Genomic DNA, 22,880 nt, shown 5'->3' on the forward strand with positions numbered 1-22,880 from the left:
CTACCAGTGGTGCAAATTAGTTTGCGTGAAATAGTTCCAGTAATGGATTATGTGCAGTCTGATCAGAAACGGAAAAGAAAATTTGGAACAAGAGATTTTCACAACCAAGGCTATGAGTTATAGAAGAATGAAGCTCTATTATGGGTGTGGTCTGCATTAAGTTATGATCTGAAAAACAAAATTAGGACAGCACTGAAATATGGACGTTTAAATTGTTGATAGATTGAGCTCAATGTTTTAATTGATCCTGTAATTTGATAATTTTATAGTTGGCACCTCAGCAGACTGGCAGAATTTCCCCTGAGACAGCCTGGCTACAAAGTGAAAATGCTTGTGACTAGTTAGCATTCTGTCAGTAGTCAAGGAAGGCAAAGCTTGCATTTCTGTAGTGCCTTCCACAACTTCAGGACACCCCAAAATGTATTACAGCCAGTGGAGTTCTGTTGAATTGTGGTCACTAATGTGATTTAGGCTAGCCAATTTGCATACAGCAAGCTCCCACAAACAGTGAGGAAATAAATGACTAGATCGTCTGTGCTGTGGGATCTTTTATGTCCATTTAAGAGGGCAGATGGCACCTTGGTTTAAAGGTTTAGCTGAAAGGCAGCCCCCCCGACAATGCTGCATTTCCACAGTACTCAGCACATATGTACTTGCCTAGATTATGTGCTCAAGTCTCTGGAATGGAACTAAACCCAAGGCCTTCTACATCAGCGATGTAGGTGCTAAAATTGAGCCAAAACTGACAAAGTCAAAAACTTTGCAATGGTAGTACCACTTTCATAGTGGCTGATACTCTGCTATATGCTCCAGGTACTAATGAGCTTTGGGTGCCAGTGTCCCATATTGTGTGGCACTAAGGCCTGAGGCCTAAAATATCCCTATTCACAAGGAAGAACAGTGCAACCTGCAATTGCTCTAAGCATGACTAGTCAGTGCTTTGATCATGTACGAGGCTCACAGAGGCCCCAGAAATTTATTCAAATTAGCAAGAAGTCCTGTAGTGTAGTTTGAGCTTCTACTGTTTCCATCCCAGCTGGGCCTTCCTCTCTGTCTGCTGGCCCAATCCCACCTCTGTTTGTATCCGAATCCTGATCCTCTTCTCGTGTGGTCATTGCTGCCTGGTTCTCTTCTGAGATCAAACCTTGCTCCTGACCTGATGGTTCCAGCCTAACTCTGCAAGAGGCCTTTCTTTTACGATTCTTTTAAGGGCAGGTATACGGGGTGATACTGGCTCAGCTGTTTACCCTGTTGGTGTCTTTCCAAAGGGTGTGGTGAGCCTATGAGGAGTCAAGTACTGTTATGTTCCTTCTGTCAGGTAGTTTTGCTCACGAACACGGTTTCACGCCTATCTACCAGTGGGCGAGTTGGCAAACAATATACTGCAGACGCAGAGAGCAATATAAGATGAAGCACATGCTGTTTATTTACACAAGTAACAGAGCACTAACACAACGTGTGCTTCTCCAACCAGACTCTATTTTAAACTGCCGATTAACATAGTAGCCCGTGCTACACAGTCATTGGGTAATACAGTCATGTGATCAATCTGCTGACATGCTCTTAAAGGTGTATTACACCTCAGATTACCACATCCCTCTCCCTTTACTCGACCATACAATTTGCAATCTTTACAATATATCAACTATTTACATAAGTAAACTATTTACAAATTCAGTATCTCTGGAGGCTTCTTCAAATGTGTCAAACGTCATAATTCTACGACTTCGGATGGTTTATCTAGGGCCTCCCTCCCAGGACTCACCTGTCCACTAGACTCTCCAGTAGGAACCTGTAAGTTTGTCTCTTTGACCTTCCCAGGCTCAATGGATCCTACAGGTATTTCCAAACCAAGGAGAGTTCCTTCTACATGTGGTGTAGAATCCAACGGGAATGCTTAGTGCATCCATTCTTGTAGATCTGTTTCTCTTTTCCTGAGGTGATCTACGTATCTCCTAATTATCCGACCTTCAACAGATATGTGATAGAACAGGAGTCCTGTCACTGTACTAACTTCACCAGATAGCCATTTGGACCCATCTCCAAAGTTCTTTGCGAAAACTGTGTCTCCTACAGTGAAGTTTCTTTCACAACTGTGGTACTCCTGTTCATTTTCCTGAACCTCCTGACTTCTCTCTACCCTCCCCCTAAATTCAGCCTTATGAGACTCAAACGTATCCTGAGACGTATCTTAATTAATAACTCTGTGGGGGCAATGCTGGTGGTCATGTGTGGCATAGTCCTATAGCTGAGTAGGAAACTTGATAATCTGGTTGCAATAGAGTCTCCATTCAGTTTTTTCATTCTGGACTTGAAGGTCTGCACCGCCCTCTTGGCCAACCCATTGGATGCAGGGTGGTAAGGCGAGGCCTTAACATGTGTTATGCCATTGAGACCTGTAAATCTTTGGAATTCCCCGCTGGTGAATGCCGTTCCATTATCAAACACTATTATCTCCGGTAACCTGTGTATCACAAAACTCTGACGCAATCTGTCTATGGTGGCAGCAGATGTGGATGATCTCACCTCGTATACATCCATCCACTTGGAGTGAACGTCTATAATCAAGAGGAACATTGTGCCCAAAAAAGGCCCCACGTAGTCAACATGGAGGTGGACCCATGACCTTCCTGGCCATTCCCAGGAATGCAGTGGAGCCGAAGGGGGCAATTTATGTACCTGTTGGCATGGTATGCAGCTCTTGACCAAGTTTTCGATTTCTGTATCCATCCCTGGCCACCATAAGTAGCTGTGCACCAAAATTTTCATTTTAGAGATGCTGGGGTGAACACTGTACAATTTGGTCAATAATGGTTGTCTCCCCCTCAGAGGCACAATGACTCTCGCTCCCCACAGCAAGATGTCATCCTGGCAGGTGAACTCATATCTCCTATTAAAATAGGGCTTAATTTTATCCAACTTTGGCTCGTTAGACCATCCCTGTAAGACTTGTTCCCTGACATGAGACAAAACTGGATCACGGTCTGTCCGCTTCCTTATTTGTTTAGCATGTACTGGTAATGAATCCAGAAAGTTTAATAACAAGACAAGTTCTTGAGGGATGGGGACATTCACATTGCTGTCTTTTAGAGGTAATTGGCTCAGTGTGTCAGCATTTGCAACCTGGCTTCCCGGCCGGTGGATAAAAGTATATTCGTAAGCAACTAGAATCAGTACCCACCTTTGGATGCGTGCAGAGGCAATTGGGGATATTCCCTCATCTTCCCCGAACAAGCCTAGTAGTGGCTTTGCTCGGATACAGTGGTGAAGTGGTGACCATGGATGTATTGGTGGAACTTCTTAACGCCAAATACAATGGATAAGCCTTCTTTCTCTTTGTGAGTATCTTCGTTCTGCAACACTGAGTGTTCTTGAGACATAACCATCTGCCATCCAGTGGGAGCGAACTGCCCCTACTCCGTAAGGGGATGCATCGCAGCGCAAAATTAATTCTTTCTTTGGGTCGAAATGTACCAACAGGGCCGATGAATGTAGCAACTGCTTTACTGTCGTAAAAGCCTGTTGTTGTGGAGCTTGGCAAGTCCACCTGTGTTTTTTCTTAAATAAACTGTATAATGGAACCAGTACTGTTGACAAATTTGGGAGAAAACATAGTAGTTAACCATTCCCAAGAAAGACTTGAGTTCTGTGGTGTTTTTCAGTTCTGGCGCCTCACAAATAGCTCTCACCTTTCCTTCTACTGGGTGAAGGCCTTGAGAGTTGAACTTATGACCCAGGTAAACCGCTCCTTCTGCTTGGAAGATACATTTCTCTTTTCAAACGTACTCCAGCTTGTGAGAAATGCTTCAATACCTCTTCCAGATTAGCCAGGTATTCTTCATCAGTTAGGCCTGTTACTAGGACATCATCGAGATAAAGCACAACATGGGGCAAACCTTGAAGTAATTTTTCCATTGTCCATTGGAAAATGGCACAAGTCGATGAGACTCTGAAAGGTAACCGGATATACTGGTATAACCCCCTATGTGTGTTGGTAGTCACAAAATCCCAAGAGGCCTTTTCTAGTTCAACTTGTTGGTAAGCGTGGCTCATGTTGAGTTTCATATATGCCATTCCCCCTGCCAGCTTGGAGTACAATTCATCAGTTTTTGGTATAGGGTGCCTATCACTTCTGGTCACTTTGTTAACAGTTAACAGTCAACTTGTAGTCCCCGCATATTTGCACACTCTGGTCAGGCTTTAGTGCTGGGACTATGGGTGCTGCCCATTCGGAAAATTGTACAGGTTGTAACACTCCCAAACTTTCCAGCCTGTCTAATTCAACATCAACTTTTTCTTGTAATGTATAGGGTACTGGCCTCGCCTTTAAGTATCTGGGGGATGTCCCGGGATCCACATGGATTTTAGCTTGCAGCCCCTGAATCTTCCCGAGCTCTTCCCTGAACACAGAGGCATATTTTTTGTAATAATTCTTGCAGATCTTTCATTCTGAGTTGAAAAATCTCATTCCACTCCAACTTTATTTCCTTAAGCCAGTCCTGACCAAGCAGACTTGGACCCTCCCTGCTACCACCATCAGGGGTAAATTAACAGACTGGCTTCCATACTGAACTGGAACCTTGCATATACCTCTTACCCGTATGTCTTCACCAGTAGACGTCTTTAACTTAACTTGTTGTTCGTTTGCAAGCTGTCTGGTTCCATTTCTGCCATTACTAATGTGGGCTTTCTCTGTTAAACTATTGTTTCATGTTGGTCTGTTAATGGTGGTTGTTTCTCGCTTTTCCGTGGAGCGTGCGCTTCTGCGCCATTTATAACCGGTGCTTCTTTCCCAACACAATGGATGGCACCATTTTGTGCTCCCTTGGTTGTTTCTGAGTCCCTGACTGCGCTCTCCATTGCAAGCGCCAACTCCAGCATCTTGCTGAAGTCTAAATTCATTTCTGACAACAGTCCTTTTTGAATGAAAGCAAAAAACTACGGATGCTGGAAATCCAAAACAAAAATAAAAATACCTGGAAAAACTCAGCAGGTCTGACAGCATCTGCGGAGAGGAACACAGTTAACGTTTCGAGTCCGTATGACGCTTCAACAGAACTGTTCTGTTGAAGAGTCATACGGACTCGAAACGTTAACTGTGTTCCTCTCCGCAGATGCTGTCAGACCTGCTGAGTTTTTCCAGGTATTTTTAGTAATCCTTTTTGAATGGCGTCTTCGTTAATCCCACATACTAACTAGTCTCTTAACCTGTCGTTAATCGACGTCCTGAACTCACAGTGCTCTGTCAGTTGTTTCAAGGCTGCTACATAGCAAGTGACTGTCTCTCCAGGGGCGCGACACCTCGAATTGAATTTAGAACGCTGCGTTGTTACCAAGGATTTCGGCTGAAAGTGGCTTTTCACAGATTTACCAACTCATCAAAGCTCCTGGAATCTGGGGCGTTGGGTGCCATTAGACTATGAATTAGGCCGTGTGTTTTACTGCCACATGTCGATAAGAGGATTGCCCGGCCCTTCTCCCACAATATGTCGTTGGCCAAAAAGGAGATATAATGTGACCAGTCATTGGTGGTCTGATCAAATGGTTCAATGTGGCCAAACTGTGGCATACTGGAGGGAGATAACTTCAACGACTATGGTGAGGGCTGTATTTACAATCGGCCTGTAAGGCACAGCTGATCCACTTCAGTGGGATTTTTGTTGCTTTTCTTGGTGTCATTGACTGGTCACGTTTTGCCTCGTCGCCAGTTGTTATGTTCCTTCTGTTGGGTCACTTTGCTTGTGAACACGGTTGCACAGCTATCTCCTGGTGTGTGAGCTGGCAAGCAATATACTGCAAAGATAAATATAAGATAAAGCACATGCTGTTTATTTACATAAGTAACAGAGCACTAACACAATGTGTGCTTCTCAAACCAGACCCTATTCTAAACTACTGATCAACATTGTAGCCCATGCTACACAGCCATTGGGTAATACAGTTATGTGGTCAATCTGCTCACATTCTCTTAAAGGTATATTGCAACTCAGATTACCACAAGTACCTTCCAGACAAAGGTAGGAGATTTAGATCACCCCTTAGCTCCAGGTCTCAGAGAAAAGATGGGGTTAAGTGATCCTCAGGATGTCATATCCTTTGGTTGGGCAATCATCAGCCTGCAACAATGGTAAGGGGTGGTTTCCCATCTTATGGCATCATGCTTCTTTAAAGGTTCAAGTCAGCAATTCTAAGCCTGTTATCTCAATCCTGATTTGGACTCGAGCCTACTCTCTGACTTTCCTTGCTGGCCTCAGGCTAATAATTTTAAAGACTAACAGTTAGCAGAGATATCCCTATGCAATCCTGGCCAAAAAAACCTCTGTATCTTTCCCTGTGTTTTCCTAATTCCTAAATGTCCTCCCCATTGGAATTTCATGAGCAATCCTCAGCATCTCACTTCTATACGCAACTGGGATAACAATCTGATGCACCTCATTCCAGCTTTCATTTGCTGAGACATGATCCAGCCTTCATTTTCTTATTAAAATAACATCCTGAAATACATTTTGCCACTGTTTCTGAGTAAGCTTTCTGATATAACTGTTTTAATTGCAAATCATTTTTCTGTAACTTCATTAACCTCCTTGAGTTAAACACTTCAGCGGAATTGTCCTGTAGTCTTTCTTCCTTGACAATGTTATCAAACACAGTGCTGCCCAATTGGATTCCTACACCCTCTTCTTGCCTTTGAACTGCCTGCCCTTCTTGTTTCTCTTATTTCGACCTATGAGCCTGTGATCTTGTTACCACACAATCTGGAAACAATCCAGGATGCTCTCTCTTTAATACCTCTGAAACCACTTCTACAGGCTGCTCAACTATCATAGGCATCACCCAAATCTGTGATCCAGGTATATCATTACCCAAAATAAATTGAACCCCTGCAATGGGAAATTTTTCTTCTACTCCAACAATAACTTCACTTGAATTCCATTTACTCTTTACATTTATCTTCCACAAGTGGATAGGTTTAGCATCTCCATGAGCCCCATTTATTATCACCTGCTCCCGCAGTACTCTCTCTGAATAACAAATATCACTCTCCCACAATATTAAGGATTGACTCGCCCCTGTGTCTCTTAAAATTTTAACATCTTTACCAACTGCACCTGTACACATGGAAAGACTTTCCTTTCACACACAAAGGGTAGGATTTTTCCTATGGCGGGCGGGCTGGGCGGGGGCAGGTGCGGAGCCAGTCGACGCCCCCGATTGGCTCCACGCTGCCATTTTATGCAGGCAGGCTAACTAAGGCCCACCAAGCATAATACATGACCAGTAGCGCTCAGCACTACCTGTGCGGGCAGGGGGAGGAGGGAGACTCGGGGCCAGTGCTCTTTCACGCATGTGCGTGAAAGAACGCAGCAATCTCCCTGAGGCAGCTCCGTAACTCAGGGAGATTGAATGTACATTGAAATAATTAAAGAAGTGATTTAAAAATTTATTTAAACACGTCCCCTTGTGTGACTGTGTCATGTTTTTATATTTTTTAACATTTATTTATTTAATAAGAGCTTCATGAAACCTCATCCCGCTCTTGGATGAGGTTTCCTGAAAAACGCGAAGGCCGCTTGAGCTTTTCACCTGCCTGCCAATCACCTGCCTGCCAACCTTAAGATTGGACAGGCAGCGTTCACAAGTGGCTCAATTAATTTCTCAATGGCCTTAATAGGCCATTTACATTTTGGCGGGTGCACAGCCGACTTCGGCGCACGCCTGCCGAACGAAAAATCGGGATGATGTGCGGTGACATCGGGACGCACGCCCGACTTCATTGCGGGTCATTTTATGCGTCGGCGTGTTTGGCCCGTCCCCGCATGCCAACCAGAAAATTCTGCCCAAAGTCTTTAAACATTTCTGCAACTTACCTCTCAGAATTCTCTTGGGTAAATTGTGAACACATTCCCACTTCTTTACTTATCACTGACTATTCCTGTTTTACCTGTACACACACCGCTGGTTTTTCCTGTGCCCGAACCTCAGAACCCACAGTACTTTTATTTCCAGAACTTTTCTTCACCCTAATAATTCCAGCAGATTTTCCCAGTAATTTCCAAAACACTGACTTCGTGTGCCCCACTTCAATGAAAACACCTCAATTTTCGAATGTCAGTCCTACCTTCAGCGTCTTCCTTTTTATTCTGAGAAAAAACTTCCTGGGAATTTCCAGCTACTCCTTCTCTTCCCTGACTACCCACCTTCCTTTCACCTTCCCACTTTCTATCCCTCTCTGATTTAAAAGGGTGACAGAGAAAAGGTTTAGCTCTATGAACTAACTCATAATCATCAACTATCTCTGCTGCTTGTTTTACCATTTGAACCCTCTGTTCCTCCACATGAGTTCTCACTACCGAAAGAATTGAATCTTAAAATTCTTCCGAAAGAATTACCTCTCCAAGAGCTACATATGTTGTCTCTATGTTTAATGCCAGTATCCGCTGGTCAAAATGACTCTCTCAAACTCAATATATGTTTGCCCAGGCTGTTTTCTCATATTCCTAAATTTCTGCCTGTATGCACTCAAAATAGCCATTTTTACCACATCATAATTTACCGATACCTCTTCAGATAGCAAAGCATATATCTCATGCGCTCTACCCACCAACCTGGATTGCAACAACAATGTCCAGTTTTCCTGTGGCCATTTCATCTATTTAGCTATCTTCTCAAATGAAATAAAGAATGCTTCAATATCTTTTCTCTCAAACTTTGGAAGAGCTTGTAAATCTAAACATCTCCCCACTGGGTTTTAGATTAAAGGTTTTATGATCATTAGAACTCCCCTCAGAATCCGAGATCTCATTTTTAACATCCAACCTTTTAAGCAGGTATTCTCTTTTTCTTTCTTTCTTTCTTTTCCTTGCCTCTCTTTCTTTATCCTTCTCTCTTGCCTGAAATTCCAGGTCCAGCTTCCTTTCTTTCTCTTGCCCTTCTGCTTGCTCCCTTTGAAATGACCTTTCTCTTTCCTTTGCTTCTAATTCAAGTTTTTCATTTCCTTTGCTTGTTCGAGTCCAAACGTCTTCATTGGTAACTGAAGCCTCACTACCTCCAGCTGTGACTCACTAGTATCAGGTATCACTTCCAACTGTAGATTCCATGCTACACCTTTAATTATATCTGCTTTCTTCACCCCTACAGGTAACCCTAATTTTAACTTATCTGCCAGCTTTGTCAACTTATTCTTGGATATTTGTAACCCAATCAGAGTTATATCTTCTACTCCCAGAGAAGCTTTAGCAATTGCCAAAGCCATCTTGCAGTCTCACCACTTATAAAAAACCTCACCAATCCTGAATTCAAATTGCTTCTTGTACTCGTAATCTTAAGGTTCACCAATTCCAAATCAATTAAGAAATTACAAATAATATCCCACCAAGAGCCCCCAATTGTTATGACACAGCAGTTGGTAAAGGCTGAGTTGATTAAACCCCAGATGGAAACTTGAAACAACTGTCATAACCTATATTTTCAATTGGTATGTTTGAGATGCAGCTCTGAATTCAGGAATAAGACTACCTAGCCTCAAGAGGTTTTTTTAAATAAAACTAAACATTTATTAATTTACATCAAATTAAACACATACGCATGTCTACAAATTACTACCATAATAACTTTTAAACAAATCTCCAAATTAATCACTCCCAGGTAAATCTCCATGAAGGCAACAGTAACCCATGGACTCTAAACAGACCCCAGGAAAAGCACATTTGACCGTACGAATTGAAAATGAAGTTCCTTACAATTTGGTTCCTTTGCAGACACAGTTGTAGGCTTACAGGCTGGTTAGATCTTAAATGCCTCTGCCTTATACATGCAAACTCTTTTTTATACCTAGCTTTTCCTTTGAATATAAATTTTCCATTGTATCACCAGGCTTTTAATGTCACACCTCCTAACAATAGTATTCTTTCATTCCACCAATTCTATTAGTAAGCTGAAAAATAATAAACACATTGCTTGGCATCTTCTAGCTAGGCGCAAGATTTTATTCCCACTCTTGAATGCTTTATTCAACAAAAGCAAATCTACACTTTACCTTCTATCCTCCTTATGTTCATCTAATTAACATCTCAAAACTACTATACATCAAAGTACCCAGACTCGCTGGCTTTAATCCAATTAAGGCGCACACAGTCAAACGCATAGACACAGACCCCACTACAATTCCATTTCAAAAATAATTAATACCTCTTCATGACAAATCTTAAATGTAAACTGAAAAACAATAGGGAGTTGAGCCCAGACCAGCAGAGTCACAGTGAGTGAAGCTTAGACCAGCAGAACAACAGCGTGTGAAACCTTCAGTTAAAGATAGAATCATTAGAAAGTTTACAGCTCAGAAAGAGGCCACTTAGCCCTTCATGTCTGCGCCAGCCAAAAAAACGAGCCACCCAGCCTAAACCCACTTTCCAGCAATTGGTCTGTAGCCCTGCAGTGTACGACACTTCAGGTGCACAACCAGGCACCTTTTAAATGAGTTGAGGGTTTTTGCCTCTACTACCCCTTCAGACAGTAAGTTCCAGACCGCTACAACCCTCTGGGTGATTTGTTTTTCCTCATCTCCCCTCTAATCTTTCTACCAATCACTTTAAATCTATGTCCCTCCTGAGTCACTGACCTCTCTGTTATAGTAAATAGGTCCTTCCCATCCACTCTATCCAGGCCCCTCATGATTTTGTACATCTCAATCAAATCTGCCTCAGCCTCCTCTGTTCCAAGGAGAGCAACCCCAGCCTATCCAATCTTTCCTCATAGCTGCTAATAGATTACCAGGTTATGGGACAAAGAGCAGACAATCTGTGTTTATTGCATTTGCACTGGCACTCACTGCCCATTTCAGTAAATTATGGAGGAATACTCTATACAAAAAGTCATTGTAGGAACTTAGAAATTATTAAACAAAATAAGGCCAAGGTCTATCATCTAGTGTCACATGCTACAACAATATGAAGTTGTTAACTAATAATATTTTGTTTAAATAAAGGAAGAACTGCTTGTTGCTCCAGTTGCCTGTCATTAACTGTTGCATAGCTTCAGGACTATAAGGGATAATTTCATGAATTTGTGTTCCTAGGAATTTTGCACCCAGGAGCACGTGGCAACGAACTCAGGCAGCTGCCCAAATTCCCAATGTGCATCCTATGCAGTGATAACTCATGCCTGAGGTGCAATTTTGTTAGGTAAGGGCATTAAAGGATATGGGTCAGGGGCAGATAAATAGGGTTGATGTGCAGATCAGCAGTGATCTAGCAGAACAGGGTCAAGGGGCTGAATGGCGTACTTCTGCTTCTACTGTTCCAATGCTAGAAGTGAAAATTCTTAGAAGTTACTTGCTGTGTGTTACCATTAGTGTTTTGTGTGTTTGCTTTTATGAAGAACTGTAAAGGCAGTCTACTGAACTGGATACCGACATCTGTCAATATTTCTGTTCATTGACTAGATTTTGATCTACATCTTGTTGTATTCGGGCTGACTATAATGATGGAGAGGGTCTTTTCACACAGGTACAGACAAGGTTAAGAGAAAATTCCTGTTGAGGTTTTCAAAATTACAAAACGTTTTAAGAGGGGGAAATAGTGAAGGATTGATTCTGTTGGTTGACAGATCAGTAACAAAGGGACATGAATTCAGGATTATCGCTTAAAGAATGCAGGCACACATCAGAGGATTGCAGGCTCACTTACATCTGGGGGTAGATCTTGATCGTGTGACATAGTGTTAAACAGGTCAGCAGCCCATTTCACATCTCCCCCATTTTAATTTCCATGGATTTCACTGTACACCATTACACACAGTCAAGATCAACCCCATAGTGTCCAAGATATCTCAGCATAGGTCGGGGGGGCGGGGGGGGGTGGGGGGTGGGGTTGCTCAGAAAAATAAACCTTTATAATTCAATTCAAAAGAACATAAAAAACAGGAGCAGGAGTAGACCATACGACCCATCAAGCCATTCATGATTTCCAGCCCACGCCCCATATCTCGTGATTCCCTGAGAGACAAAATATCTGTCCATCTGAGCCTTAAATATATTCAATGATGGTGCATCCACAATCCCCTGGATAGAAAATTCCAAAGATTCACAACCCTGTGAGTGAAGAAATTTCTCGTCATCTCAGTTCTAAATGATTGGTCCTTTATATGGAAACTGTGCCCCCTTTATTCTAGATTCCACAGCCAGGGGAAACAGCATCTCTGTACCTACTCTGTCAAGCCTGTTTTTAATTGTATGTCTCAATTAAGTCACCTCTCACTCTTCTAAACTCCAGGGAATATCTACCCTATTTACTCAGCCTCTCATCACAGGACATCCTTCTCTCCCCAGGAACCAATTTAGTGAACCTTGGCTGTACTTCCTCCAATGCAAGTATTTCCTTCCTTAAATATGGAAACTAAAATTGCACACAGTATTTACAGGTGCAGTCTCACCAAAGCCCTGCACAATTGTAGCAAGATTTCTTTATTCTTGTACTGCAATCCCCTTAAAATAACATAGCATTTGCCTTCCTAATAACTTTCTGTATCTGCATGCCAACTTTGCGTTCCTTGTACGAGTACACAAGTCTTCCTGAGCATCAACATTTACAAGTTTCACACCTTTTAAAAAATATTCTGCATTTCTATTCTTATAACAAAGTGATTAAGCTCACACTTCCCCACATTATACTCCATCCGCCATCTTGTTGCACTCACTTAACCTGTCTAAATCTCTTTGCAGCCTTTTTGGTGTCCTCTGCACTCTCCCTCTTCCATTGCTACCTAGCTTTATATCGTCAGCAAACTTAGATAGATTACTCTATCTCTTTGTCTAAGTCATTAATATGGATTGTGTTGTGAGGGGTGGCCGAGTTGGCACTATTGGTAGAGTTGATCAGAAGACACCTCTCAGGTGGAAACTTTTTATTTATTTACAAAGGTACTCAGCAGCAACTACACATGTTATTTCACTTCAAACTCTATCTCTACACTACTAACTCCAGAGGTAGCCCACGCCACTCTCCTATTGGGCACTAAAAATCATGTTATCTTCCTTAACAAGCATTATTCTTAAAGGTATATTACACACTAAATCAAACTATAAATACCACATCCCTCCCCCTTTACTCAGATATACATTTTATATTTACAAGTACAATTTTCTCAAGACAGCAAAATATTTACACTGGTAAGTAATTTACAAGTTCGGTCTTTCAGGTGGTTTCCTTATGCGTGTGAGCATCTCAGCTCTACAACTTCAGATGCTTTGTCAGGAACCTCCTTTTCAGGAGTTGCCTGAACATCAGGTGCTTTGGTGGGCACCTGAAGCTCCGTATCCTTAACTCTTACAGGAATGTCAGACATGTCTGTACTGGGCTGAGTACTCTCAATAGGAAACACTGACCCGGTCATGAACACTGGTGGAATCAATTCTTGGTGATTTGTTTCTCTCTTCCTTAGATGGTCTACATGTCTCCATATAACTCAGCCTGCCACCTCCACGTGGTAAGATAGAGCTCCTGTCACTGCACTTATTTCACCCGGTAACCACTTGGTCCTTCTCCAAAGTTCTTCGCATATAGCGTCTCTCTCACGGTAAATTTTCTCTCATGACTAAGCCAGTCGTGTCTAGTTTTCTGGTTTCCCTGACTCCTTTCCACCTTCCTCTCTAAATTTGGCATTATTAAGCTCAATCTCGTCCAGAGACGGCATTTCAACAATAACTCCGCAGATGTGACACCTGTTGTTGTGTGAGGGGTGGTCCTACAATGGAAAAGAAAGCATGCTAGCTTGGTTGCTAAGGAATCTCCAGTTAGCTTCTTCATGCCTGCCTTGAATGTTGAACTGCCCTTTCGGCCAGTCCATTTGAGGGAGGATGGTACGGTGACGTTTTTACATATGTGATACCGTTGAGTCTGATAAACCATTGAAACTCAGCACTCGTAAATGCCGTGCCGTTATCAGAAATGACTACTTCTGTTAGCCCGTTAATAGAAAAAACTTTGACATAGCTTCTCAATTGTAGCAGAAGACATTGGTGACTTCACCTCATATATGTCCATCTATTTTGAGTGGGCATCAACAATTAGCAGAAACATTTTTCCCATGAAAGGTCTCACATAGTCAATGTGTAACCTCAACCACATTCTTCCTGGCGACTTCCAAGGGTGTAACTGAGCTGTCGATGGCAACTTTTGCAGTTGCTGACATTGCACACAATTCTTCACTAAACTCCCTATTTCACCATCCATCCCAGGCCACCATAGGGAGCTGCATGCTATGGTCTTCATTTGGGATATTCCTTGATGTGCGCTGTGTAGTTCAATTAAAAATGGCTCTCTTCCCTTTGGAGGTACTATCACTTGAGCTCCCCACAATAAGAAACCATCCTGGCTGGTTATTTCATGCCTTCTGTTAAAGTATGGTTTCACTTCATCAGATATGGGCTCTTGTGACCAACCATGTAGCACTTGTTCTCATACTTGAAATCGGACTGGGTCCCAACTTGTCCAGTCTCTGATCTGTCGAGCGCATACTGGCGAGGAATCTAAGAAATTTAATAATAAACAAGTTCCTCTGGAACTGGGACGTGCTCATCATTTTCTTGTAAAGGCAAATGACTAAGGGCATCGGCATTTGTGATTTGATTTCCAAGCCTATGTACGAAAGTGTATTCGGATGCTGCCAGGATCGGGGCCCTATTTGTGTTTCTGTGTCTTCTTTCCACGTGCCTTCTTTCTAGTGCTGACTTTAATCTCGGCCTTCTTTTCGACTTCACTATTGGCCAGACTCCTCTCAGATGCAAGCTCAACTTGTCTGAGCTCAGTGGCTGAGTCTCCCAAAATGTCATTATCTGATTACTTCTTAGAAAATCCTGAGACTTCTGCCTCCAAAGCCTCTTTGGCTTCATTTAACTGATTCTTCAGCTCTTCTGTCTCTTGTTTGTATTTGTTTGCTGCCTCCTGGAAAATTGAACATTGTTGTGTCTTCTCTGCCAACTCATTCATCAGTTTGTTCAGAGAGGTGCTGAATTCTTTCTGTTCCTCTTTGTACTTTTCCAGAGGTACAAACTTAGACCTGAGGGAATCTTGTTGTGTGTGAAGGTCTTTCAGCAGGTTTTCTTTTTCCTTTCAGAAGTTGCTAACCTCGTCTCAAACTCTGTCATCAAGCAAGGTCTCTTCAAGTTCCTTCTGCTGTTCTCCCAGGTTTTGGCTTAAAACAGCCTGCATTTCTTCAGGTTGCTGAGTCCTTACACATCCCTTTCCAAAACAGGAATGCTTCCAGCTTCCTTCTTGAATCTCAGTGGCCAATCAAGGTTGATTTCCCTTAGCCAATTTTGCCCTAGAAGGCTTGGTCCTCTGCCTCTCAATACCAACACTGGTAGCTTTGCCGATTGGCCCCCATGATGGACAGTTATTCTACTTATGCCTCTGACTTGAATGTCTTCATTTGTGTATGATTTTAATTGGGCAGTAGTTTCTTCTAAATTTAATTGATGTTCCCCATTATTCAGATATCTGAAGGTATGTTCCCCAATTACTGTAGTGCAAGCTCCTGTGTCCACTTCCATTCTAACAGGTCTGCCATTTACTTTCACTGTTACAAATAGTGGTTCTATCTTTCCAACTTTCAGATTAAACAACGAGTAAAAGTCAGAATTTGTTGTTTCAGGCTCTTCTACATTGTAGATTTCACTGGGCTTCTTCTTTTATTAACAAGCCTGCTTGAATCTTTCCTTGCACTGTCTCATTATGTGTCCATTTCTGTGACAATAATAACATTCCATTTTTTTTAACTGCCAATCGTTAAAAGACAGCTTGTTTCCACCTCTATTGAAATTATTCTTCGTTTTCGCTGCTAAGTCATTTTTTCTCATTTTTCTGCTGACGGGGGCTGTTTCCTGCTTCTCGGAAGAGTCTTGCATTTTCACGCGCTTTTTGGCTGGGGCTACCCGCCCCATGTGGAGGACGGCGCCATTTTGCACTCCCTGTATGGCTTTTGAATCTCTTACTGCGCTTTCCATGGTCAGTGCTATCTCTAGTACCTTCTTGAAATCCAAATTCGCTTTGGACAATAATCTCTTCCAAATCGTGTCCTCATTCACACCGCACACTAAACGAACTGTGAGCATGTCGTTTAGAGATGTACCAAACTCACAACGTTCCATTAACTGCTTCAATCTTTCCACATAGCATGCAACTGTCTCCCCTGGGTCTCTATTTCTCGCGTTAAACTTGAACCTTTGCATCGTTGCTGAGGGCTTTGGTTGATAATGACCCTTCACAAGGTCCACCAATTCATCAAAATCTTTCAAGTCTGGGGCACTGGGTGCCATCTAACTTCGAATCAAGCCATTGGTTCTATTCCCACATGTACTTAAGAGGATCGCTCCACAGTAATCATGTTCATTTGGGAAAAAGAACACAAGGTGTTCAATGTAATAAGACCAATCATCCATGGCTGGATCAAAGGGATCAATTCTTCTGAATTGCGGCATTCTGAGAGGGAATTACTTTGTCGATTCAAAAGGAACTTCTTCTTACAATTACTGGCCCAGCCAGTGAAGCCCTCATCCCATGAATGAATAAAAAAAACTACAGGGGTAGCCTGTGCTACTCTCCTATTAGGTACTAAAGATCATGTGATCTTCCTTAACAAGCATTATTCTTAAAGGTATATTACACACTAAATAAAACCATAATTACCACAGACTGTAAATAGTTGACGCCCCAGCACTGATCCTTGCAGCACTCCACTATTCACTGCCTGCCAACTTGAAAATGCCCCATTTATCTGTACTCTCTGCTTTTTGCCCTTTAACCAATCCCCTATCCCTGTTAATATACCATCCCAACTCCATGAACCCCTATCTTGAGTATTAACCTTTTGTGTGGCACCTTACCGAATGCTTTTTAGAAATCCAAGTATACTGCATCTACTGGTTCCCCTTCATCTACCCTACTAGTTGCTTCTTCAGAAGGCTCTAATAAATTTGTCAAATGGATTTCCCTTTCATAAAACCATGTTGATTTGTTCTAATCATACTATGCTTTTCTAAGCGCATTGTTAAGACTCCCTTACTGATTAGTCAAAAAGGGCAAATTTTAAAAGTGTGCAGGACAAGGTCAAGAAACGTGGGATTAGATTTCATGGCTCCAGATGAAAAGTTAACATTGGCATAGGCCTAATGGGCAAAATTGCCTCCAATGGTTCCAAACTATTTACTCCTGTTAAGAATTTAGTACAAATTGCTCCTTTATCCCAATAGCTATAGCTCAAATTCCACAGAGACGCCTCTTGTGATTGAACCCACCATCTCCCAGATTTGGGCAAATTAAAATAACAAGACAGAAATATTTCTGTACAAATTCCATCACAGCTACGCTGGCAGTGCCATAAGTTGCAGCATGAGAATATTTTATATCCGTGAAGGAAAACATTGTCAAAAAATAATAACCGGAACCGTTCGCCTATGCTGACACGCTCGCCCAATCCTGTTCTCTAACCTTTCTAGCTGGGTGCACTGTTGAGGAACTCATTCACACAATCGTGTACAATGCACAGCAAAGTTTCGAAGCCAGGAATGATTATGTTTTAAAGCTGTGTGATGCCGAAGAGATTTTACAGAAGTAAGTCATTTGTACGCTACTTGTTTGTTGCTGCCTTATCATATTAAGTGTATTTACTTGACAACTTAACACTAAGGGTAGCAGAAATCTAGAATTCTCTGCCTCCCTGCCCCCTAACACCACCACCCCCTCCCCCCCACCCAAAAAGTCACGTGCGGAGAGACAATGCAATCTTTTAAAACTGAAATCAATAGATTTTTTTCACAGGATATGGTGAAATTGAGATCATCCATGATTTAATTGAATGACTTGAAGGTTGAATTGTCTACTTCCGCTCCCATGTTCGTAAATTGCATTCAGCTTTAAAGGGTCAAAAATTACTGTTACTTACTTACAGCTTAATAACCAGAGAACATGGCCCACGTAGGAAGGTACTCTTGTTTGGTGAGTTTGGACTGTACCCTGAGAAAACCCAACCCTGTATCTTCATCCTTTGTCCTTTGTTGTACCCAAAGAACAACCACTAGAAACTCTCATTGCAAAAGCAACCAACATTTCATTTTGCAGCTTAGCAAACTCCTAATTAAGTTACTAGTAAATCCAAATGAATAGTGGTTGTGTCCAATCAATGTAAGATGGAGCTTGCATATCCCACTGAAGTTCCCTGGGCTCAAAAGCACCTCGGGTTGAATTTTACAGGGGGGAATGTGTTGCTCGGCCCCCACCCCCCCACCCCGCCCGGATACAGGTATGTCAGGACTTTTTGGGGCGGGCAAGGATTGGGCAACCCAAGGACTGGGGTGAGGGCCATGGAGGACAGGTTTTGATGCCAGGCGGGAAGGCACAAAGTAACATCTCGGGGACAGGGGGTTGTAGCCCTGATGAGCACAGGACAGCCCCTCCCCCTCCCCCCTTCCCCCTCCCCCTCCGCTCCCCTCTCCCCCCTCCCCTCTCTCCCCCTCCCTCCCCCTCCCCAAAGGACATACCTCCAATTTCTTCCCACCTTTTAACCAGTTAGGTTTTTAAAGAAAAAGGCCCACCCACTCCCACCCGCCTGCCGTGCCGACCCTATTACAGCATCGGCAGCATATTTTCACTAACTGTCAATTTTAGGTTGGTCACTTGGAGCGAGAAAAAATAGCATTAAAAAGCAAAGACTAAGATTGTGTGCATCATTTCAAGAACACCATATTAGCCAGAAGGATCATTCTTATTTTTGACAAAGTGGGTCTCGAAGTTTTCCAACAAATACTATGTGGAATCAAATTAGAAAGTGTAAATTCCTGCTCTTTCCCTCACCATTACACGTTCCTTTTTAAAATTGCAGCATTTCTTGGACATATAAAGAATTTGCTGGTGGTGTAAAGAATTTATGTGATTATATGTGTTAGTTTTTGCCATACAAAATAGGTTATTACTATATATAATTTAATTTTCTTGGTCTAGTCCTTGTACTTTAGGGAGTCACGAATGCCTGCAGCATTATCTGAAGCTTGGTAATGACATCAGGCTTCAGTTACTTAGACACAGCGATCTTCAAAAGGTGTTGGCTCGAACTGTAAGTGATCATTTTCCTCAGAACTTTGCTCATATTGCACTGTTATTCTTTGAGGCAAAGGCCCAAAATATTAATGAACTTTCTTTACTATCAATCCTAATGTCAATATTGGTATAAAGAAATTATAGCCCATTACATTATCCTCAATGTTTGATTGCTTCCAACAGGTGGGAGATGACCAGAGTCCATCCACTCTTCATCAAACTGTAACCATAGAAAATAGTTTATGTAAAATGAGCCTCTCTAGGTAAGAAAGTTGAAATGAGCTTTTTAACCCTAAATATTAATGTGAGTGATGTTCAGCATTGTCTTCAAGCTTACCAATAATTCTGGATAAAGCATTTGCAGAAGAATGTCTGAAATATCAAATAAAAACTTAGCGGGCCCTGACTTGTACAATTACTTTTGGCTACTAGCATCTTCTGCACAGGTTTTTGAAACCTTCCCTAAAAACCACACTGCCACCCTGTATTCTACATTGAAAGGTTTTCCCTGTAGGTATGTGCATTTCTGAATGCACACTTTTCTATCCTTTTCTTCTCCCCATGCTTCAGCTACCCACATACCTCCCAATGACATCTCCAAACTTTTGAAGCAGTGATTTACACAAGGGGCTCTGTTTCCACTGGGACTGCAGTCCTCCAAGTTCTTTCCAAACTTCCAGTTCTTCATCTGTGGACCAGAACGGATTGTGTCGCCAGGCTCTTTGCAAGAGTTATGATCAGAACACATCCCACTCCCCTGATAAGACAACCTGCCCATTACCCATTCAAATTCTGCCTCCTGGCACTTACCTGAGAGATAGGTGCACTGATGTTTTTATTCAAACATCCTCATGTGGAGACACTACTAGTGCCAGGAGCTCACACCAAGCACATAAATGATGCCAAGAACCAAGTTCCATTAACCCTTGGGCCTCTCATTTTGGGCAGGGACTGGTCACACAGCACCAATTCTGGGTCAAGACCAATTTCTAGACCCCTGTTTCTTAATTGAGTTTTATACATATTTCCAGTTTCCAGTTTGAAATTTGATCATGAAAGACAGATTCCATTTTAATTTGATCTGCTGTGATATGACATAAAAATAGATGTTGCCTTAATTTGTCACATTCCAAATGGTTATGAAATGATTTCCATTCTACCTTTACCTTTAAAATCCTGCACCAGCATCTTCAAGATAATTTGTAGTATTGTAATATTTTGTGACATTACCCAATGAGAATTTCAAGTTATTTTAAATGCAAGGTTAGTTCTCTGAATCTTTCTTTTTTCCTACTTCAACAGCCTTAAATTTAACAGCCTTCAATAAAAAGTAATCAGTCTGCGCTTCTATGCTGTTTATAGCCTTTGCAGTGCTTAAATTTTTAAATCTTATTTCCACAGGAAAGCCCTGAGTTCAAAGCTCAATAGCTATCACCATGAGGCAAAGAGTTTATTATCCAATCAGGTAGGATGGGAGAATGTGAAGCAGCCTGTTGTACGCAGCTGCAAAGTTAATTTGAAGCAATGTAATTGGAAAAACTTCTTGAAACAGGATGTCTCCTTAATCATCCATCCTCATTAAACAAGCTCTGCATGTTTGCAGAACAATATGATCCCTGACCAAATGGTCCCTCCAAGTGAATACTTAATAATATGGAGAGCCTATAATTGCCCTGGACTGATCCATGAATTAGATTATTCAATTGCTAGAAGGTAATGAAAGTTAAATGAATTCAGTACCATGCAGGCGGAGCAGTGAGATAAGTTTCTTTTAAATGTGGTGTTGTCTTGGACTGCAGTGTGCTCTATACGTTAATGTGTTGTTACTTTGTGTTGCATTTGGCTTTCTTTACAAGTAAGCACGATATGCATTTAAGGAGCATCTTTGGAGCATGCAGGCTGAATGTGTTATATAACATGGAACTTGTAGCTCAACAATAAGAGTAGATTCCATGAGCACCGACAACCTAGGGGATAATTATCAGTCCATGTCTGGGAGGGATTTATGTTTTCCCATTACAGACTGGAATGGGCAACCTAATGAAAAAAGCCAACATTGCATTCCACTCACACACATTTGCTTTTTCTTTTTATTTCGTCATGTTCTATTAAGTGAAGGGTGGCTTGTCATTGTAGCGCATTCATTTTGTAAGTTTTGTTTTCTGTTCATTCATGGGATGTGGGTGTCACTGGCAATATCAGCATTTATTGCCCATCCCTAATTGCCCATGAGAAGATGTTGGTGAACAGTGTTCCCTTTAAAATGTAATTGTCGTGCACAGTCCCTTTACCTTTATTCCAAGGCCATTATGTGTAGTATAATGAAGTATGTTAGACTAAGTCGCACAAAGGGCTAACTGCAATAATCTGTGATGTCATAGAAGGAAGTGACATATACTCGTGTGATCTGAGAGTCTAGGAGAATGCAGCATGGAAAGAAGCTAATGTAGGGGGTGTTGTAATGGTTTGTTCAGTATATCTCACAGAGAAGTTCTGCTGAAGGGTCATTCGGACTCGAAACATTAACGTTGCTCCTCTCCGCAGATGCTGCCAGACCTGCTGAGTTTTTCCAGGTATTTTTGTTTTTGTTTTGGATTTCCAGCAGCCGCAGTTTTTTGCTTTTATCTCACAGAGAGGTTCACTGGCTTGGACGTTGAACAGTAGTGTTCAATGGTAACACATAACTATATACATATGTACGAAGTATAGCCTAAAGTAGGAGCTGACTTCAAGCTGACAGCTACTTGAGTCTCTCCATACAATACTGTCTCCTGTCATGTCTCTCTACATCCTACTGTGGGTGGTACTATTCTACAGTCCCACACTAACCTTTGCTTTGCTGAACAACCTTATATGACACCTCCCCCCGTCCCCCCCTCCCAGTCTTTACCCAACATATTTACAGTACAGTCTTTCTTTATGTGCTGCCCCTTCTTCCCCCCTGACAAGAATCTGACTTTATAAGTTTAGATGGTCTGGAGGCTTGACAACTCTTCCAGATCTCATTCTGGTCACACTTGGAGGAGTGGCAGGCTCAGTTGCTTTGGGTAAGCTTTATTGGCTTGGAGTTGAAATTGTAGTATTCTGTGTTTCCGGCACCTGGTTGTCTCCATCTGATTCACTTTAGTGTAAAGTAGGAGGTTGGCCTTGACGGATGAGGAGGAGAATCCTCCTGTTTTGCCTGATCATGCCTTCCAGAGTATGTATCAGTTATGATCTTGGTTGATTATTGTCTCTCCAGCCAATGACACCCTCTCTTTCGAGGTCCCCAATCCAAACCTTGTCACCTTTGTGTAACTGGGGCAGGTTTCTAGTGTGGTTCCTCCTATTGTAGGCAGAAGCGTGTCTCTATCTGTCAGAGGGTCCTCGATCCTGAATATTCCGATAGTCTTTGAGTGCCAACCCTGGGATTAATTTCTTTGGCAGCATTGGGAGTTGAATGCAAAGTTTCCTGCCCATCAGGAGCTCTGATGGGGCCAATTCACATTGCAGCTGGATGGATATATATGTTGAAAGTGCTGTTGGGAAGTTCTTTTTTCTCAAAAGGATTTTAATGGTCCGCGTGCCTCTTTCTGCCTCACTGTTAGATTGTGGATACCTTGGGGCTGAATGTGGTGAGCCATGGGGTAAGGTGCTGAAAGCTGTAACTGATTGCAAATTGAGTGAAGCATTCACTTGGCGAATTGCAGGCTGTTATTAGACACCACCTGATCCGGGATGCCATGGCTCGCAAACACTTCATTCAATGACCGAACGACCGCCTCAGTGGTTGTCATATGTAACTGCTTCACT

General features: G+C 42.2%; 1 protein-coding gene across 1 annotated transcript in view; it reads left to right on the forward strand.

Moving 5' to 3' along the window:
• LOC144687974 (phosphatidylinositol 3-kinase C2 domain-containing subunit gamma-like) overlaps positions 1-22,880 on the forward strand; it is a 232,986-nt gene that overhangs the window by 34,804 nt on the left and 175,302 nt on the right. The window contains exons 5-8 of the mRNA XM_078554634.1: positions 17,492-17,606; positions 18,993-19,104; positions 19,272-19,351; positions 20,490-20,553. Of these exons, the coding sequence (XP_078410760.1) occupies positions 17,492-17,606; positions 18,993-19,104; positions 19,272-19,351; positions 20,490-20,553 (371 nt within the window). The remainder of the gene's footprint in view (positions 1-17,491; positions 17,607-18,992; positions 19,105-19,271; positions 19,352-20,489; positions 20,554-22,880) is intronic.

The sequence above is a fragment of the Cetorhinus maximus genome, chromosome 12 (genome assembly GCF_964194155.1).
Source record: "Cetorhinus maximus chromosome 12, sCetMax3.hap1.1, whole genome shotgun sequence".
NCBI lineage: Eukaryota > Metazoa > Chordata > Chondrichthyes > Lamniformes > Cetorhinidae > Cetorhinus > Cetorhinus maximus.